Source organism: Cheilinus undulatus, linkage group 15 (assembly GCF_018320785.1).
Source record: "Cheilinus undulatus linkage group 15, ASM1832078v1, whole genome shotgun sequence".
Classification (NCBI taxonomy): domain Eukaryota; kingdom Metazoa; phylum Chordata; class Actinopteri; order Labriformes; family Labridae; genus Cheilinus; species Cheilinus undulatus.
Window position 1 is genome coordinate 39,568,460 of NC_054879.1, and position 19,484 is coordinate 39,587,943.

General features: G+C 38.4%; 1 protein-coding gene across 1 annotated transcript; it reads left to right on the forward strand.

Annotated features, from left to right (window-relative positions):
• The first annotated feature begins 3,843 nt into the window (after nucleotides 1-3,843).
• klhl6 (kelch-like family member 6) lies at nucleotides 3,844-18,805 on the forward strand. Its single transcript, XM_041807632.1, has 7 exons — nucleotides 3,844-4,261; nucleotides 4,341-4,506; nucleotides 7,699-8,148; nucleotides 8,269-8,506; nucleotides 10,077-10,279; nucleotides 15,632-15,845; nucleotides 18,315-18,805. Exons 1-7 carry the CDS (start codon nucleotides 4,005-4,007, stop codon nucleotides 18,611-18,613), a joined length of 1,827 nt encoding a protein of 608 aa, XP_041663566.1. The 5' UTR covers nucleotides 3,844-4,004; the 3' UTR covers nucleotides 18,614-18,805.
• The last annotated feature ends 679 nt before the right edge of the window (nucleotides 18,806-19,484 follow it).

The window sequence follows — 19,484 nt, forward strand, 5'->3', positions numbered from 1 at the left end:
GTGTAATAGGACTCACCTAGGCAACTAAACACACCTGTCAGTCACATGTTCCAATACTTTTGCTCACATGAGAAACTGTGGGTTCAAACAAAAGGTGCTTTCTTCTAAGTTGTGTGTCAGATCTAGATGTAAATTCCTGGAAATACACTGTATTGCCAAAAGTATTCACTCACCCATTCAAAAAAAAAATTAAATCAGGTGTTCCAACCATTCCATGGCCACAGGTGTATAAAATCAAGCACCTAGGCATGCAGACTGTTTCTGCAAACATTTGTGAAAGAATGGGTCGCTCTCAGGAGCTCAGTGAATTCCAGCGTGGTACTGTGATAGGATGCCACCTGTGCAACAATTCCAGTCATGAAATTTCCCCACTCCTAAATATTCCACAGTCAACTGTCAGTGGTATTAAGTGGAAGCCATTGAGAATGACAGCAACTCAGCCACGAAGTGGTAGGCCACGTAAAATGACAGAGCGGGGTCATCTGATGCTGATGCACATAGTGCGCAGAGGTCGCCAACTTTCTGCAGAGTCAGTCACTACAGACCTCCAGACTTCATGTGGCTTTTAGATTAGCTCAAGAACAGTGCATACAGAGCTTCATGGAATGGGTTTCCATGGCCGAGCAGCTGCATCCAAGCCATACATCACCAAGTGCAATGCAAAGCATCGGCTGCAGTGGTGTAATGCACGCTGCCACTAGACTCAAGAGCTTTGGAGACGCGTTCTCTGGAGTGATGAATCACGCTTCTCCATCTGGCAATCTGATGGATGAGTCTGGGTTTGGGGGTTGCCAGGAGAATGGTACTTGTCTGACTGCATTGTGCCAAGTGTAAAGTTTGGTGGAGGGGGGATTATGGTGTGGGGTTGTTTTTCAGGAGCTGGGCTTGGCTCCTTAGTTCCAGTTAAAGGAACTCTGAATGCTTCAGCATACCAAGAAATTTTGGACAATTCCATGCTCCCAACTTTGTGGGAACTGTTTGGGGATGGCCCCTTCCTGTTCCAACATGACTGTGCACCAGTGCACAAAGCAAGGTCCATAAAGACATGGATGAGAGAGTTTGGTGTGGATGAACTTGACTGGCCTGCACAGAGTCCTGAGCTCAACCTGATAGAACGCCTTTGGGATGAATTAGAGCGGAGACTGAGAGCCAGGCCTTCTTGTCCAACATCAGTGTGTGACCTCACAAATGCGCTTCTGGAAGAATGGTCAGAAATTCCCATAAACATACCTCTTAACCTTGTGGAAAGCCTTCCCAGAAGAGTTGAAGCTGTTATAGCTGCAAAGGGTGGACCGTCGTCTTATTAAACCCTATCGATTAAGATTGGGATGTAACTTAAGTTCATATACAAGTCAAGGCAGGTGAGCGAATACTTTTGGCAATATATTGTACCGCTTTTATCATATTCATCTTTTGATGTCAAACCCAAATGTTTTAAGTCCACAGCATAAACAAAGGAGTTTCCTCACTGTTCTAACACCTTTTAAGTCTTGGGATGCCCACCAATAATGGGGCTTACATTTTTAATTTTCAAGTATTTCAATGAGTCACTTTTAAAGGATGTTCCAGCTGAGCATTTGATTTAACAAATGGCATCTCCAGAAGTGCTGGAATCTTTGAATTATAAGACAGACTCCTATTTAACTTGTTGCATGAGAAATAAAAACATAAATAAATGTTAAATTAATCAGCTGGTCCATGGTAACCAAAGACACAAAGTACCAGAAGTATAGGAGAAGTCTGGGTCCAAGTGTTCAGTTCAGTTAAGATGTGGACCTAGATGAACTGTCATCTCATTTTCTAACCATTGTGTAAAAGCAATATTACCCTTGTCCCAATAATTTGTATTGAATATCAGCACTGAAATGACTGAAATACAGCAGGGATAATGATATTAAGAATGCCATCCATACCTTTCATTTGTTAGAGTTTAAATGTAGCAGTAGAAATTATCTCCATGAAGCTACAAGAATTTATTTTGGTTTTATGATGTTTGTAATGACATTAACATCATTGCATCCTTGGCTTCCTGTGCAAAGAGAATAAAGAGCAGATGTAGTTAAACAGTCAAAAGAACCAACCTTGGTTTAGGGAAAACAGACCACCTATTAGTTATTTTGTCAAGTTTATGATCAGTTCCTCCCACTTCATGCTTGAATAAGAGTGAGAGACATAAGACAGGAGTTCCCAAACTCTGCTGTTCCAGGAAAGCCCCCATAGCCCCCAGAACACTATTCATTATAGATAGTTACAATTTGCACTGAGTCTAACCATATCAACTGAACCCAAAATGAAAGTCTACTTAAAATGAAGATCAGATCATCTTATGGAAGTTGAAGGACAAGTAAAAAGCACAAAACAACCCATCATTATCACATCATTAGTTATTTATAAAGAACCCCAAATGCACACAGAGATCCTTGAATGTGTAAATGCAGATTTAGATTTACACAGGTATAGTCAATTTATAAATGTGTAGGTGTTAATGATGGGGTCTAAACACTGGTGGTGGTGATGAGGGATTCAGGGCATGATGTGCAGTTCTCATCTGAAGATGTGGTTTTGGACTATGAAGGGTGGGACAGGTGGTGACTGGGATGGAGGGTCTCATGGATCCATGACAGCAACAGAGAGAAGAGTCAGTGATTAGTCCATAGAGGTTGTGTCAACGTCTGGTTGGTTTGTTACTTAAAGAGGAAATGCATTTAATCAGATAATCAGCAGGAAGAACAGAGAGAGTTGAAGAGTCAGCAATATGAATGTGTGTCGGACAGTCTTCCTACTTGAACTTAGACTTTGCTTCATTTGTTGGCCCTGTCATGGTTACAACATAAAACAAAAAGAAGAGCAAATTGTATAACACAAAAGTGACGAAGTAAAATAAAGTTCAGATTAAAAAGAAATTCTCTGTGTCCCACGAAGAGTTCACCAAAATAACACAATGCTACATTAAAAATCAACTGAAGAATAACAATGAAAACTTCATGAGAACAAGGAAAAACTTAAAAACTTAAACATGAAATGTGTGGTTTACATTTTTCAAAAAACACCTTTTGAAAGATGTGAATTTGCATAGAGTGGCAAATATGGGTTTAAAGTGGTATAGAAGGGCATAAAGTTGAAAAAATATATTAAAAGTAGCATACATTTGGTGAAAAGTGGCAAAATCCAAAAGAAAACTTAAAAGTGGCAACAAAGTAAAAATTTGATGTCAAATAGCAAAAATGGGGTGAAAGTGCCAAAAAGAATTGGTAAATATTGGTGAAAAATTGAAAACAGTGATTGTAATGGGCATAAAGTGGCAAAAATGGGTTAAAAGTGGAAATATGTATTTATATATGTTATATGTAATAATGGTGAAGTTATGGTTTATGATTTTGTATCAGTCATTTCTTGTATGACAGGACTTTATCATTTTTAATTCCTACCTCATCCACTTATTATGATTATAAAATAATGACAATCATAGCAACAATAACCTCTACAATAATAACTCACAGGTATTTTGCCAGTGGCTTAATAACTTTGTTGCAATTTGTCCGTTAGAATAAACTAATTGAGGAACTGTACAGTATAGTGTTATTTGTTTCATTTTATTTTTTACAGCATTTAAATATGTAATGAAATTTAAGCATCTCACTACCACTTTAATCCCATCTTAAAATATTTTAATTGTTATTTTATGTTCTTTGCTTAAAATTGTTCAGTAGACTTGTGGTTCTGATAAAGAAAGGAAAAAAAATAGTACTTTTAGGGGAAATTAACTCAGCACAAGAAGAGGAAGTGTCTAGAAACAAGTATTGCTTCATACGCCTGTTCCTCTCTGAACAGGAATAGGAAGTATGAAGAGGACAGGAAAAAACAAATCCACATCTTGCTACGACAGAACTGTTACGAACATAAAACCACAGGGGAGCCTGTGCTGGCGCAGGTGCACCCAAAGTAGCTGCACGCCAGTCTTGTAAAGAAGAACGGGTGTCTGAAGAGCTTCTGGTGTAGAAAAGATGAGTGACTCACTGGAGAGGACAACAGACTGTCCCCTGCTGCTTCTTGGAGATGAGTCCAGCCCTGAGGAAGAGAGAGACGACCTGATGGGCTCTGGCGAGTTTGGCTGGGAGGACGGAGGTCTCCCTGCGGAGCTGCAGAGAGGGATGGAGACCCTCAGGGTGAACAGAGAGCTCACTGATGTCGTACTGTGTGTTCAGGGACATGACTTCCCCTGCCACAGAGCCGTACTCGCTGCAGCCAGTCAGTACTTCAGGTAAAATAGTCCGTCGGATCCTTACTTGTCATAATTTTTTGCTTGTTACTTTTGCTGACTGGATACTTTTTGTGTGCAGGGCGATGTTTTGCAGTGGCCTAAGGGAAAGTCATGAGAAGACTGTGGAAATAAAGGGATTAGACAGTGGGACGATGAACACTCTCCTGGAATATACGTACACCAGCAAGGCCTTCCTGACACACTCAAACGTCCAGAAAATACTGGAAGCTGCCAGTCAATTTCAGGTAAACTGACCTATATTTACAAAAACTCACATTTAAAGAAGATTAACTAACTTGGTCCAATCCTAATCAGGAACAAAGGGAGTTACTTGTTTATCTTGATTACATATAAGCATCAGTCTTTTTTAAAACTAATTTCCAGTAGAATAAAGTTCTCTAAAAATCTTTTGGACAATGATTTTGACATTTAAATTATTTTTTAATACATAAATTCATAGATAAAAAGAAAAAGATCTGTTCTGGTTGCCATTAAATAATTAAAGTACAGACACTTTACACAAAGCCCCCTGCATATTTACTTTAAGAACCTGATGCCTTGTCGTTATACAGCTCTATTGTTTCTGTTCATATTTGTTTTGATGATTGATATGAGTATTTTAAGTGTGTTGAATGCTTTTTGAATGCATAACTTTTTCTGAAAGTATTTCCTAGGGTTTTAAATCTGCACAAAGACAGAAAAATGGTAAAAAATGGGCTCCTTTTGATCGACTGTGGGGTTCATAAGTCCAAGTTAAAAGAGAAACAACCAGATTTAGAGTCATAAATTCTATCTGCAAAGCACATTTGCTTTTTATACAGTATGATGGATATTCATGGCATTTAACTTCAGGGCTGTTGAATTATTACCTGTCAGTTGGCACAAATGGTGCCTCAAAAGCTGCTTTGTTTCAGATTCAGCAGCAAAAAGCACAACTAAAGCAACACAACACTGATTTATTTAAATTTAGATCACTTTCTGAATTTAAACTAACCATACTTGAGTGATTATTTTTATAGGCCTTGTGGTCAAGCTAAACTAGATTAAAATCTCATAAATGTTCTTATCTATGCACTTTACATGCTCTTCCCCCCTCAGTGGAACAAATGTGTCACTGCGTAAGAGATGAGACACCCTAAAAGGGAAGTGAAAGTTGGCCCGTTGTTCACACTCAGGATCATTTTTCTATGAGGCTTAAATTAACTACACAGCTGTGAAACACAGCAGAGAGGGCAGGTGTTTGTGTTTTTAGACTTCTATTTTTAAGACAAACTGTTCAAGATTTAGATTTTGGAAAAATGTTAAATGTTCTGTGGTTGGTGGAAGTTTTTTAACAGCTAAACTGTTGAGGTTAGATCAACAAGCAGATAAACTGGTAGAGGTGGAGGATGTGCATGTATCATCTGACTTTATGCTTTAAGTACTTTTTAAGCTATAAGGATCCACACCCAGTTGTCCTAATAGAAAAAATGATGGGGGGCATAACACTAACTATATATTTTCATTTGTGTTTATACAGCAGAGGTCAAAATCAATGAGATTCAACTACAATAGTCATTTTCAGTTTTTTTTCCAAGCAAAAACAAAGTAAATGCCCTCTCCATTCACGATTTATTGATGACATCAACACATGAGCTGAATTCAAAGAATTTGGGCTTTTTAACCCCTTTTCACCACTTTTTCCACTCATTTATGCCACTTTTTCCACTTTTAGCCCCATGTTACTACTTTTAACTCATTTTTGCCACTTTTGAACAAAATATTCCTTCTTCATCTAGTCATTTTTGCAACTGTTGCCACTTTATAATCATTTTTGCCACTTTTTAACTGCTTTTCAACATTTTCCCCCCATTTTATACCCTTTGTGCATTTCTGTAACCAATTTTTTGCCTAATAAAAAATCCTTGACTGTATGCTACTTTTAGCTATTTTTTCCCATTTAAATTCATTTTTGTCACTTTTTAACCTGTTTTTACCAGTTTATCTTGCTGTTTTATCCATTTTTTGCCATTTTGTTGCCCATTTTGCCTCTTCAACCCATTTTGGCCCATTTTCCTGCCCATTTCTCCTCCTTTTTTGGGAGCAAATTTTTGCCACTTTTATCCCATTTTGTCTCTTTTGAACTCTTTTCGCTGCTGTCTCCATTCATTGCCACTTTTTCAACATCCAATCCATTCTTTCCACTTTCAACTCATCTTATGTCACTGTGTAGTCCTGTTTACTGTATCTGGTCATTTTTGCAACTTTTCTGCCACAATTAATCAATTTTTGCCCATGTTTGCCACTTGTAACCCATGTATATACTTAAAAATATTTATTCTGTATATATATTTAAAAATATAAAATATGTTTATTACAGCTTAACTTTTGAATGGATCATGATTTTGCTGACCTTAATTGACCCCCAGTTTGGCTGGGCCCAAGAAAGTTCTCCCCATACCCCCCTTAAGTCACATGACCACTTCAGAATGTTGTGTTTCACTCAGAATCTTCATTAATTAACATAAAGGTCATGTGACACCTGTGTTACGGTGGGTCCCTATGGGTTAAGTAGACTTCTCAAGGCTTATTACACTATAAGACCGAACAGTATGTTGTTAAAAAAATGAGCTTTTTTAATTTAAAAATCCCAAATAGCTATTTAAGCTCTATTTTTTTGAGTTGAACATATTTTAGTTTTAATTAAATGTTCTCAATCATTCCAAGTTTTTTGTAATTGTACTCAAATTTGCTATCAATATCATATCATGGCAATATTTTATCCCATATAACAAGTGTTAAACCATTAATTACGCTTCTTTGATGTTGTTTTAGTTAAGTGTGGATCAAAAGTAATGACTCATTAACTCAGAAATCAGTTCAAATAAATTAATGCCTTTTGCCAGAAAAATATAATCACAAAAAACAAAAATAATACTTAAAAATGTTTTGAAAATATAGTAATAAATGAATAATTTTTCATGTAGATTTGAAAAAATCTAAAAAGAGTGTTATAATCATATTCATTTTATTATAAAAGTTTTTGTTTCCTGACGGATTTGGAAGACTAAAAATACTGGGAAACTGAAATAAAAAGCACAATTTAAGTGGGAAAAATTGTAGGAATGTCCCTAAAGTTTTCATGTATATGCAGGAATAAAAATTAGGGAATAAATCCTTTTATTTTCTTTCAGGATATTTCCAGCTCTTTTTGCACCAATTTAGCAGAATTGCCAATTTTCTGTGCAACACAGAAAATTAGACCCACTGTCCTCATGTGAGGACATCAATTTATTTGAAAACTACTTCTTGTTGAAATACAGTGCTTAGATTTTCGACTTATCAGATCCTACTAATCCCAAATAAGTAGAAGATATTAAAAAAACTTAACAAATGAAAGCTAAGGTCTCAGGGGGTTAAAATAATAATGTTTCATATCCTGACCTTGTCTCCTGTAGTTCATGCGTGTTGTGGATGCGTGTGCTGGCTTCCTGAGTAAGTCTCTACATCTAGAGAGCTGCATCGGCATCCTGAATCTCGCCGAAAGCCACGCCCTGCCGGCTCTGAAGACCAAGGTTCAGGACTACATCACCTCTCAGTTCTCCCAGGTTGTCCAGCAGCAGGACTTCCTGGAGATGCCTGCAGAGTCTCTACAGAGCATCCTGCAGAGGGATGACCTGGATGTGAAGGGTGAGGAGAGCGTTTTTGAAGCCATGATGTGCTGGGTGAGAGCCAGAAAGGATGAACGCTCTCCGCTTCTGGCCAGGTTGCTTCCACATGTGCGACTGCCTTTGCTTGAGCCAGCGTACTTTGTAGAGAAAGTCGAGTCAGATGAACTGATTCGTGGCTGCAGTGAGGCTTTTCATTTGCTGCAAGAGGCCCGTACATATCACCTGTGTGGCAGGGAGGTCAGTAGACAATATTGTCAAACATTTGCATGACAAAATTCTTAACTGTTGTCCCTTTATGCCCCCCTTTTTCATGATAAGTATGGTAATGTCAGTTGTATTTGTATGATATGTTTACAGCTGGTCTCTGAACGCACAAAACCCCGGGAACGGCACTTTCTCTCTGAAGTGTTTCTAATAATTGGAGGCTGCACTAAAGATGAACGATTCATCTCCACCGTCACCTGCTTGGACCCTCTCAGACGCAGCAGGCTGGAGGTCGCACGGCTTCCATTTACAGAGATGGAGGATGAAAGTCAGAACAGAAAATGGGTGGAATTTGCTTGCATCACCTTTCGCAATGAAGTGTACATATCAGGTGAGAGAAGTTAAGTAAAGGCAAGACTGTTCACCGTCTACCGACTGCATCTGCAAATGACCTCCGCCAAGGAGGTTATGTGATCAGCAGGGTTTGTTAGTTAGTTTGTTTGCTAGTTTGTTAGGAACATAACTCAAAAAGTTTTGGACGGATTTTGATGAAATTTTCTGGAAATGTCAGAAATGGCATAAGGAAGAACTGATTCAATTTTGGGAGTGAGGGAGTGGGAGTGATCTCCGTCGGGATCCAGGAATTTTTTTAAGGATTCTTTACTATTGGGAGATAGGGCTAATGGCGGATATCTGTGCTCTCCAAGTGCTTTCCTAGTACCTTCTTTTATCTGCACCATACAGGGGGTTGTAGATGTTGTAGATTTTTCTAGGCTTCTTTGAACTCAAAGTTCAAGTTGTTTTAATTTTTTAGTCAACAGTTTGGCCCAAAAGTCATCCAATCAAAAGAGATGTAGCATCCAGTGCATCAAAGGTTGTTGTGGTTTTAGGTGTTTTCCAGCTTCAGAAAATAAACTGACACCTCAGCATCACAACTGTAAAACAACACTGTGAAGTGTGAAAGTAAGTCAGGGGTGTCCAAATCCAACAAAGGACACATACAGAAATATATAGAGGTGGGGTCACTTTCATTAAACCTCACCTTGAGGATATTAAAGGTAGTAAACCAGTCTAATGTAGGTAAGCTGTCAAGGCAAATAGCCAATCATTTTCAAGATTTTAGGGAGGCCAATCAGATTTCAGGGGGCCCTGTTCAGCCCTGACTACTACTGGCCCTACCCATAAAATGTTACTGGTGCTGCTTTTTGCTGCCATAATCCATCAGGGAGTTATCAATCGAGAAATTGCAATTATTTTAGTTGCCAATATTTCACCATTTACAGTGTCGTCTCAATTTAGTCACAGAAAATGTTTGTCAAAATGCTTGTTTACAGAATTATACTGGCAGCGCCACCTTGTGGTGAAACTGTGAAGTACAAGACATTAAAGCAGCCACTTTTCCTTGGAGCCCCCCCTACAGGTACCTAAGAGAAGCAGAGCCCCCCCAGGACATAAGAGAGAAGAAAAAGTGACACACTGCCATCAAAAATCAACATAGATTTTAGTTTTTTTATTGATAGAACCCAAAAAGGCCTATCTATGCATGCTTTTCTTTTCAAAAGACCTTTGCATAAACAACTTAATAACTGCTATATCATGGTTTTAGTCAATATTTGTAAATCTAATTTGGCAGCCTCAGAACACGCAAAGCTTTGCACCCCCCCTCTTTGGCACCCCCTGGGGGGTCTCGGGCCCCAGGTTGGGAACCAATGCATTAAAGCATATTCAAGCTTCATATTCCATATTTCGTTTTATGTCTAGAATTTGCTGTGGGCCATATTTGGCCCCAGGGTCATAGTTTGGACACCCCTGGTCTAGGTCATAGGAATTTGCATGTTTTTTCATATGGTACAGCAAATGTTTGGATTTAAATACAGGGTTAAAAACGTATGCATCAGACTTTTGGGATAAATGTTAGTCTGTATGAAGTAAGAGTTTCTGTGACGCCCTTGTTATTGCAGGAGGTAAAGAGACACAGCATGATGTTTGGAAATATAACGGCGCCCTCGACAAGTGGATCCAGATCGAGCCCCTAACAACTGGCCGCTGGAGACACAAGATGGCGGTTCACAGGGGGAAGGTGTATGCGCTGGGTGGATTTGATGGAGTTAAGAGACTCTCCAGTGTAGAGGCCTATGATCCGTTTCACAACCGCTGGACACAGGTAAACTTACAGGAAACTAATAGTGATAGTAATACTATTATGGGACTTTCACTAAATGTTCCCCATTAGTCAGAACAGATACTATATGTTTGTGGAACTAATTAGTTGTAGTGAATTATAACCTTACTCTATTTTCCCCTATGTATTTCGGTTCCATTTTTTAGTATTAGGTCTGAAACTTAAAGCTCATGTGATGATTTTCAGATTGAATTTGAAACTGATGCCTCAAGTTGAGATAAAAAAAGAAGGCAAATCTATAACCATGAAACTTGTTTATTTTTATGTTGTTATTTTTGATATGGGGCATTGCTGCTGGGGGTTAGGTGTGAACAAAACAATTTACAGCACACTGCTAAAACAGTCTTTAAATGCACTCATAATGACACCAGTGTCAGTCGAATACTGTGCTAAAGTTCTCACTCTCATGCATCACCCATACAACTGCACCCAAGGTTACTCAGTAGAATATCAGCCTCTCATTGGTTGAACAAGTAGGCAAAGTAGAGGAATGGGGAAAACCACATACAATTGCAAATACTGCACTGGTCATTTTCTATGGAGCTTTTATTGTTGCAAAAGTATTTGCAAATGTGTACAAAGATCTGCGCACAAATCCACAAATGCGTGTACTGATCTGCAAATATGTGCACAAATCCACAAATGTGTGTACAGATCTGCAAATGCGTGTAAAGATTTGCAAATGTGTGCAAAGTTTTGCAAATTTGTACAAAGATCCACAAATGCGTGCACTAATCAGCAAATATGTAGACCAATTTGTATTTGTGGACTTAGTTCATTTTGGTGGTGTTTTTTGGTGTGTAACATTTTTTATTTATATAAATAACAGGGGAAGAGGAAGATTGACGGCTATACACAGAGCTGAACAGCATCCACCAATGTTGACATCTTAATCACATTACTCCAGCATCCTTCAGCCTGTTGATCAGGTGACTGAGTGGCAATATCGCAGACTTTCATTTACCTAGTCATGGGTTTGAATCTTGCAATATCCTAAATATTTATTTCTTATTTCCTGGCCAGGAAACATATAGGACTTGAAAATGTGCTTTAATGTGTGATCAAAACCATCGGCCTGACGAAATATTAATTTCAGTCCATTACAGTTCGCACTACACAATCATTTTAATATTTTGATCATTTGCTCTGACATCACGTTGATAGCGCCGTCAGCTGTCCTTGAAACAGAAAATCGCTCTGCAGTCCCGTGAGCAAAAGAATCCCAACATAAAAATGTAAAAGCTAAAGTTCTGCTGTGGCCACCAGAAAAACTCTGAAATTAGAGACCTCTGAGTCACCTGGCTCTGCCCAATGTGGTGCTGCTGATCCTGCACCTGCAGCACAAACAGCGCCTGCGTGATGATTGTGGATTTGTGCGCAGATCTTTGTACGCATTTGCAAATACTTTTGCAACAATTATAGCTCCATAATTTTCTTTTTAGACAGAATGCATATTAGCTCCTTTGATATTAGCTTTTTCAGTGCACTAATATATGATGACATATAAATGTATTGCAAATGTTTTATGCCCCTTAAATCCACTGATTTGTTACATGAAAGTAGAATGTGTTTCTCTTCCTTTAGAAAATCCCACAAGCCTGCATTTATTGCTGATGTTGCTAAAACATTACCAACAGTTGCACCACAGTGTTCTTCAATTGCAACAGCCAGAAAGCAGTGAACGTCTGATTAAAATTAAACATACTTTTAAAGTCATCTAAAGAGCTTTAAACATATTTTTACAAAGTCATACCAGTATTGGTGACTACCCAAATGTTAGCTGATATATTTGTTAAAATTGGTATCAGTGCATCCCCAAAAAGGCTTTTATTTAAAAACGACAAAAAAAACATTTTTTCACTAAATGGATTCCCAGCAAGTGTCGCAGTTGGCCGTTAAAAAAGCAGGATGAGTTTTTTTGTTTTAAAACACTTACACATGTACAGAACAAGATCTGCAAAATTAAAGAAGATGCCAGTTTGTTTACAGAATGGAAAATAAATGGAAAGTCCCTTCCAGTAGCATTAAGTGTTTGCCTCTCGGTATTCTCCCCAACCTCGTTTCGATCACATCTTGCTGCTATTTTTAATTTTTTTAAAAAGCCCAGTATCTCATGATGATTGTGGAATTTGACTGGTGAAGCGAATAGCAGGGATGGGCATTTCCTTCAAGTCAGTCTAAAACAACTTACCACAGAATATTGAACTAACTTTATTCACAAAAGCCATAAGAGTGAGCACATATAAATTATATTGTTAAGCAAAGTCTAGAACATTTACTAAACTGTAACATGCAAACTTTATAGGTGATTAATCAAAACATTACATTTTTTCCTGCTGCCCAAAAAAGGGAGAAACAAAATTCCTTTAAAAAAATATCACATCATCTTGGACCCATTCTAACCATCAACAGTCGAAGATATCAACTCTTTCAGGCACTCAATTCAAACACTGGTATAATAATTTAATAACTGCCATTATGCCACTTTAAAGAAAGTCATAATTGATTTCATAGCGCCATGTTTTATGACAGTGTTGTGTCGACTGTCCTTCCACCTCCCAGCAAACCATTCAACAGTTTTGTATTTCAAGCCAGTAAACTTAACATCAATTACCATAACTAACCGGTCTGCACCTGTTCCCTTGAACAACAGCGCTAATGCCAAGAGGTTGCTGGTAAAAAAAAACCCAGTCCATATCTTTTCAAACACAGCTTCATAAAGATGCTCTACCAGGTTAGCCTGAGCAGCTAGTGAGCTACTACCAACCACTACGTCAACTGGTGCTAGCAACGTTGACTAGCTCCTGTTGGTCTGAGGTAGAAAAAAGAAGTCAGTGGCTGTGTCCAAACCACACACTCATTTACTCCCTATCCTCCATATCATGAGCAGCATATGGTGGATTATATAGAGGACTCATTTGCAAACACAAAACCGATTTTTGACACTACTCCGTCCTCGGATAATGATGTCTCGCCATCTCACAATCAAAACTTTTAGCAGCAAGAAGTCGTAGATTTCCATGAAAATGGCTGAGAATCGAAATAAACAATACAATTTCACTGAAAACGGATACAAAATGTAATGTCTTCACAAAAAAAGAAAAATACTCATCAATAAAAATGTTCTGTGACTTTTGTGGCAAAATAGTCTTAAATATTTTTGTGTATCATCTCTTATTTTTGCATGGGTGATGGTTTCATTCCTTGTAATCATCAATGTGGGAAGAAAGTTACATTGTTATGAATCCTTCACACTTTCTTACAGTTTGTCTATCATGTTTGAGAGCAGCAGCCGTGATGCATGCTGGTAAATATTGCTTGGCTTGTGACCATTGGTTGTTCACTACTTTTCACAATGGATTGTGGGAATGAATGAGTACAATATATAGTGTATAACAATGCCCACTCAGAATTCAGACACCATTAGCCTATATAGTGCACTATATAGTGAAAAGGGAGGGATTGTGGACACAGCCTGTGAGGTTTTTGATATAAAAAGTTTTCCTTCCTGAGGAAGGAAAACTGCTGTAAAGATAACACTCAGTGTGTATCAAAACACACACTTCTGTTAGTATAATATAAGACAGATCACTTCAATACAGTACAGAGCTCTATCACACTGGGCTAGTGTGCACTAACAGGAAGTGGCAACAGTTTAACTGCCTCTGTTTTCTTCTTCTACCTTTTTTAACAGCAAGTTGTTAGAATATGTTAGCAATTCTAATCAAAATTTGATGGCTATTTTCACTCACTGTTAGTTTCATGTAACTTGTATATTATTAAAACATCATTTACATAAGGAAAATTAAACTATTTTGCTTTAAGGCCGTTTTAAAAATCAAAACTACCTGCTGTTGCTATTAACACTTTCGCTAACTACCGGATGCGGATGCTAATGCTAGGTAGCACGCTAGCACGCTAACAGTGCAACATCTGCTTTGTCACCAATATGGCATTCAGCTACCATCATTCCCCACTAAATTCCCAGAGCTTTATGAGCTTGCCAATAGTATACTGTATTTGAGTGTACGTTTCAGTATGCGATTTAAGACACCAACTGTGTTGGTTGGCTAGCTACTACTAGCTAGTTAGGCAAGTACTGCTTTTTAAGGTATTATGACTATTCAAGCGATGCTTATACCCAAAGCAATATGTGTTTCTTTGTTAAATTGAAGATGTAAAAGACTTTTTATAATATTTATATGTTGGAGCAGCTTAAAACAATCTGCAGACTGAATTTAAACTGCAAAACTTGGTGTCTCTGAATGTTTTTACATTTTTAGTTAAGACTTTTAAATCCAGAGTTTTTGAATGTCAATGCTCTAACTGATGACTTAAATTGTTTTCTATTACTTAAATCTTTTCATGTGTATTGTATGAGTATGAGTACTTAAAGTAGATGAGAGGTTTCATCCAAAATTACTTTGGCACTGTAGCTTTTTTAGCTAGTGAAAGCTAACTGACTCATTCTGCTTGGAGATGTTGTTTGCTAGCTAAAGCTAATATGTAAGAGTCCACTGATTTTTCTGCCATCATGGAAACAAGAATAAATTGTGAAATTAGGAAAATGCCACTATGAAAAAGAGTTTTAAAAAAGGACAACTAAAATATCAAACCCCATAGCTTACCTCGTTACTGTTCAACTATTGTGTACATTTATGTGGGTAAGAAAGTATATTTGATGCCCTGTTCAGTAAAGATACAGTGCTTAACAAATTTATTAGACCACCACCAAAAGTAAGGTTTATGCCATAGCTGCCCTCAATTAACAGCATCGGTAATTACCAAAATCATTTTTCATGTTTCTCCAATGGTTAATACACCAATATGTAGAAGCTCTATAACCGAAATTATATTTTTAATGCTAAAATATCATTATTATTGTTATCCATGAATTTTCAAATTTATTGACTTAAAAACACTGAAAAGATAGTAAAGCACATTAATATTTCTTAATAGGTCAAATTATAGTTATTTATTTGCATTCCTGAACAGAAAAATGAGTTTTAGTGGTTGAATATTATGCTTGATTCATTTCTGACTTCTCAGAGAAGCCCAGTGAGCCGGCTCAAATTTGGGTATAAAAAGGTGAATTCAGTTTGAAATTCCTCATTCCTGTTCAAAATAGTAAAACGTCGAGAGCTGATTGAAAATGAAAGAGTCCGCATTAAAGCACTTCATGATGCTGGATGGTCTCTGAGACAAATATGACAGGTGGTCTAATAAATTTGTTAAGCACTGTATCTTTACAGAATTGTAATGTAGGATAATCATCTCTCTGCCTGTCTGACAGTTTTTTGTGTCATTAACTTCAGATGCCCCTTCTGCTTGTAGGTGACACCCCTTGCAGTGGGAGTTAGCTCCTTTGCTGCAGCAAGCTTTGACAGATGGATCTACGTGATTGGTGGTGGGCCGAATGGAAAACTGGCTACTGATCAGGTCCAGTGCTGGGAGCCTGGGACGGACTGCTGGGAACTACGGGCGCCCGTTCCCATTGAAACCAAATGCACTAATGCAGTAACTTTCAAAGACTGCATCTATATAGTTGGTGAGTTAGCTGTGGTGGATGGCACATTTGGGCTATTTACATTACAGTTTGGATATAAAGAGCTTCCATGCTTTTACTCTGGGAAATGTCCTACTTCCTATTTTCAAACTTTCATTTTTTAACTGATCAACACTTTTCATGTTAATATTTAATAATATTTAATCATCAAAAATAAATCATATCAGGGAGCTATTTCAGCCTAGCACCCTGTGTGAGGAGGCTGAAGTGAGCAGTCTTGACCCACATCATTTGCCCGTTGAAGTAGTTGAGTATGTAGCTGAGGCTACCCATGGTGTCCTACAATCATCTCAGAACCTAAAACGTGGGGTAGGCCAGGACCCATAATGCTCATTGTGCTCAAGGACACCATTCAGGCACATTTTGGCAAAATGTAAGATCAGTAGGTCATGAAGTGGGTATACATTTCAGCACAACAGGGTTTTGAAAAGTTTGGCAGCAGGAACAGAAAAACAGAAGGCGACAGGCGAATGCAGGATGTAATCAGGAAGGGAGAGCAGCTGTTCAGTTTGTTCGTAAGGGAGACAAATTCAGAAGAGGTGGGTTTATAGGCAGGCATCTGTCCTGCCAGTTACATGGAACTAATGACTGGGACATGCAGATAGATTTAGGAGGGAAACTTGTCATGCCACAGGACATGGTTTGCACTAATCCAAGACCTGACTTAGCGCAAAGGTCTTAAGGTCAGTGAATAGTTTGTGTTATAGAACTGACTGTTCTCTGGGAGGATTCTATGGAGGAAGCGTATGAAAGTAAAATAAGCTTTGATATGCAGATGTAAAAGCAGAAGCTGAACAGCGAGGATGGAAAGCGAGGGTACATCAGTAGAGGTGGGATGTAGGGGGTTAATAGCAAGGTCAGCAGTTTCATTACTTAGAGAGCTGGGAGTGCAGTGTCAGAATTTGTAAAGCACGGTTAGGAAGATGTCAGATGAAGCAGTTCAGACCAGTCAGTAGATTTGGATGAGAAGGAATATTGCCAGCTGGGGGCTAAAATAATGCTCTACGAAAACCCCTTGACTCTTCTCTTTTCTCAAACTCTATTTTCTTTTCTCCTCCATCGTAAAATTAAGAAGGTTAGGGGAAGGTAAGGCCCCAAGCCCTGGCAGGTGGGGATGAGTGATAGCTCCAGTCAGGGCACCTCACCCTGCCTCTGTTTCCCTTGCGCTCTCATCTCACACTTTTCTCTGACATTTTAGTTTTTCTTACGTTCTTTGCAGTTTCATGTGTAATGTTGGTGCCAGAAATAGTTGCCCATTAGTGGGTGCATCTATGAGTCATGATAGGGTAGGTAATGTCAGCATTGTCACTTGGTGCTTGAAGGCCCACCCCTGCCTATACGCAAACTACACATAGCGCGTAGGGCCTCATCACTATGGGGGGCCTCGCTTTGAGTGTTTTTTCTTTTCTCTGTCTCTCTGGGCATCAGTCTGCTGTTTGCAAGATAAATACTATCCAGGTAATGTATATATGATGTTGACCAAACAGAACTTTACCTGGCCGTCACACATTAGTAAATTAACCCTAAAGACATCTTTTTTGGAGATCGGTGCCATCTGTGATGAATTAAGTGCATGCAGTGTCCACTCGCTCTCCTTCTCTCTTGCTACTATTTGCAGCACAGAAACTCTCACCACGTCTGTCACCCATTATTCTTCAACCTCTCTTGTAAACCATTAACTTCTACCATCGTTTAGTTTAGTGACTTTATGATAAAACTTCATAAAGTTCCCATGCTGGAATTTATTGATGTCGTCGAACTTCCTGGCGCAGATCAGCTGTTTTAAAATCAGCGTATAGTTTATGGTGATTTAATAAAAGACCAGCTACTGATGATAACACTGAAGAAGAAAACCAGTGAGGAAGAGGAAGAAGCCAAACGGATGAGCTGCTGTGTGTGAGTGAAGGGGAGGGTTGCAGGGGTGTGCTTGAGGGGGCATGAGGGAGCAAGATCCTCTGGTTTATGCCAGTTTAATTTTGAGGAGAAGACCCCAATAAAACCAATAGGTAATAAAATGGGAGTAATGTTATGATGATAATAATAATCCCACAGTGATTACCTTGAAAAAAAGGATAGATGGAAATCAATATTATTTTATTATTGTAACAAGGGATGTGATCATTAAAAGTAATAATTTGTGTGACTTTTTCAGATAAAAATAAGTTTTGCAGTATTGGAGGCCTCATAACAGAGTCTGCTTAGGGCCTTAATTTGGCCAGGGGCGGTCCTGGCTGTTTTCATGTGCAGAGCCCGGGCTTGTTGAAGGTGGAAATGCTGTTTGGACTAGGAAGGTGTGGTAGGGCAGGCAGGGTAAAGAATGGATCTGTGTTGGCATGATAGGTGGTGAGAGCTGTTTAGCATATTGCAAAAGAAAGAGACTTTACATGTAGAATTGAAGATACTAGTTATGATAATACAGTTTATTATTTAAATTTCTCTGTTTGCCAACAGGTGGTGCCATGCATGCCATGTACTGCTACTCACCCCTGTCGGACTCCTGGTCTCTAGTCACCCGTCTGGGGGAGAGAGCAAGCTGCGCCATCGCTGCCTGTAACAACAAACTGTTCATCACTGGGGGACGGGATAACAAAAACCAAGTCATCTCTACAGTGATGTGCTGGGATGTTGGTCAAGGGCTCCTCACAGAGGAATGTGTTTTACCTTTGGGAGTGTCACACCACGGCAGTGTGACCCTCATGAAGTCCTACACGCACATACACAGAGTCCCACCTGCTGGGGAAAGCCAGTGACACAGGCCTCTGCGAAAAAAGGACAGAAATGTTAGACTGTGAAAAGAGTAGTTTTGTGTGTTCATGTTGTGTCATTTTATGTCCCTGCCAAATAAACTGAATCACTCAATATGTTTTAAATTTTGCCAATACAATGTGATCTTTTGAAATGTAATTTAAACTGATGAAAATATTAAAAATCACAGCTGATGAATTGCCTTTGAAACCAGTTATGCTTTTTTATCATTTTGAACAAATATGTTTTCAAATTCATGGTAAGTAGTAACAGTCCCACTAAAGAATATTTTTTAAATCAAATATGAAAGTTTATGGCACTAAAAATATGTGTATTATTCGTATCATTATGTCTAGGTGTGACTTTCATGGAGGAACTAACAGCATGTGGTGTTTTCTATTCACAAACAGAGAAAGTCTTTATGCACTGCCCTCTTTATCCGTCTATTTGTTTATAAACACTGCCATCAAGTGGTGGTTGTAGGCTATTATTTAACATGTAAAAAATCCTTAAATTACTCTTTAAACAGCTGCATATTTTAGCCTAATCAAGTTTTTTTTTTTTAAAAAAAAACGAACACGATTTCAATTAAACAATTCCACAAAACTACTGATTGTGGCTATGAAAATAAAATTGCGAAGGACTCCTTGTGCACATATCTCACATTCCCATGTACAACCGCCCCTAAAACTGGCATCGATACCAAACGGTCATATCCAAGCTTCCTGTAAAGTTTCAAAATAAAACGCACAGAAATGTAGTCAGTGTGTGAACTCGAAAAAAAGTTGTTCAAATTGAAAGAAGGGTCTGTTTTTTAGAGGGAAAAAATACATATAACGTGGGGTTCTCTCATTTGGTGGCATCAACAGTGGATTT

What these genes read in the sequence shown, in the direction of transcription:
- klhl6 (XM_041807632.1), top strand. Translation starts at nt 4,005, where the DNA reads ATGAGTGACTCACTGGAGAGGACAACAGACTGTCCCCTGCTGCTTCTT. An exon ending in ATCACCTGTGTGGCAGGGAG is followed by an intron (nt 8,149 to 8,268) that starts GTCAGTAGACAA and finishes ATATGTTTACAG; the next exon opens with CTGGTCTCTGAACGCACAAA. An exon ending in AGACTGCATCTATATAGTTG is followed by an intron (nt 15,846 to 18,314) that starts GTGAGTTAGCTG and finishes GTTTGCCAACAG; the next exon opens with GTGGTGCCATGCATGCCATG.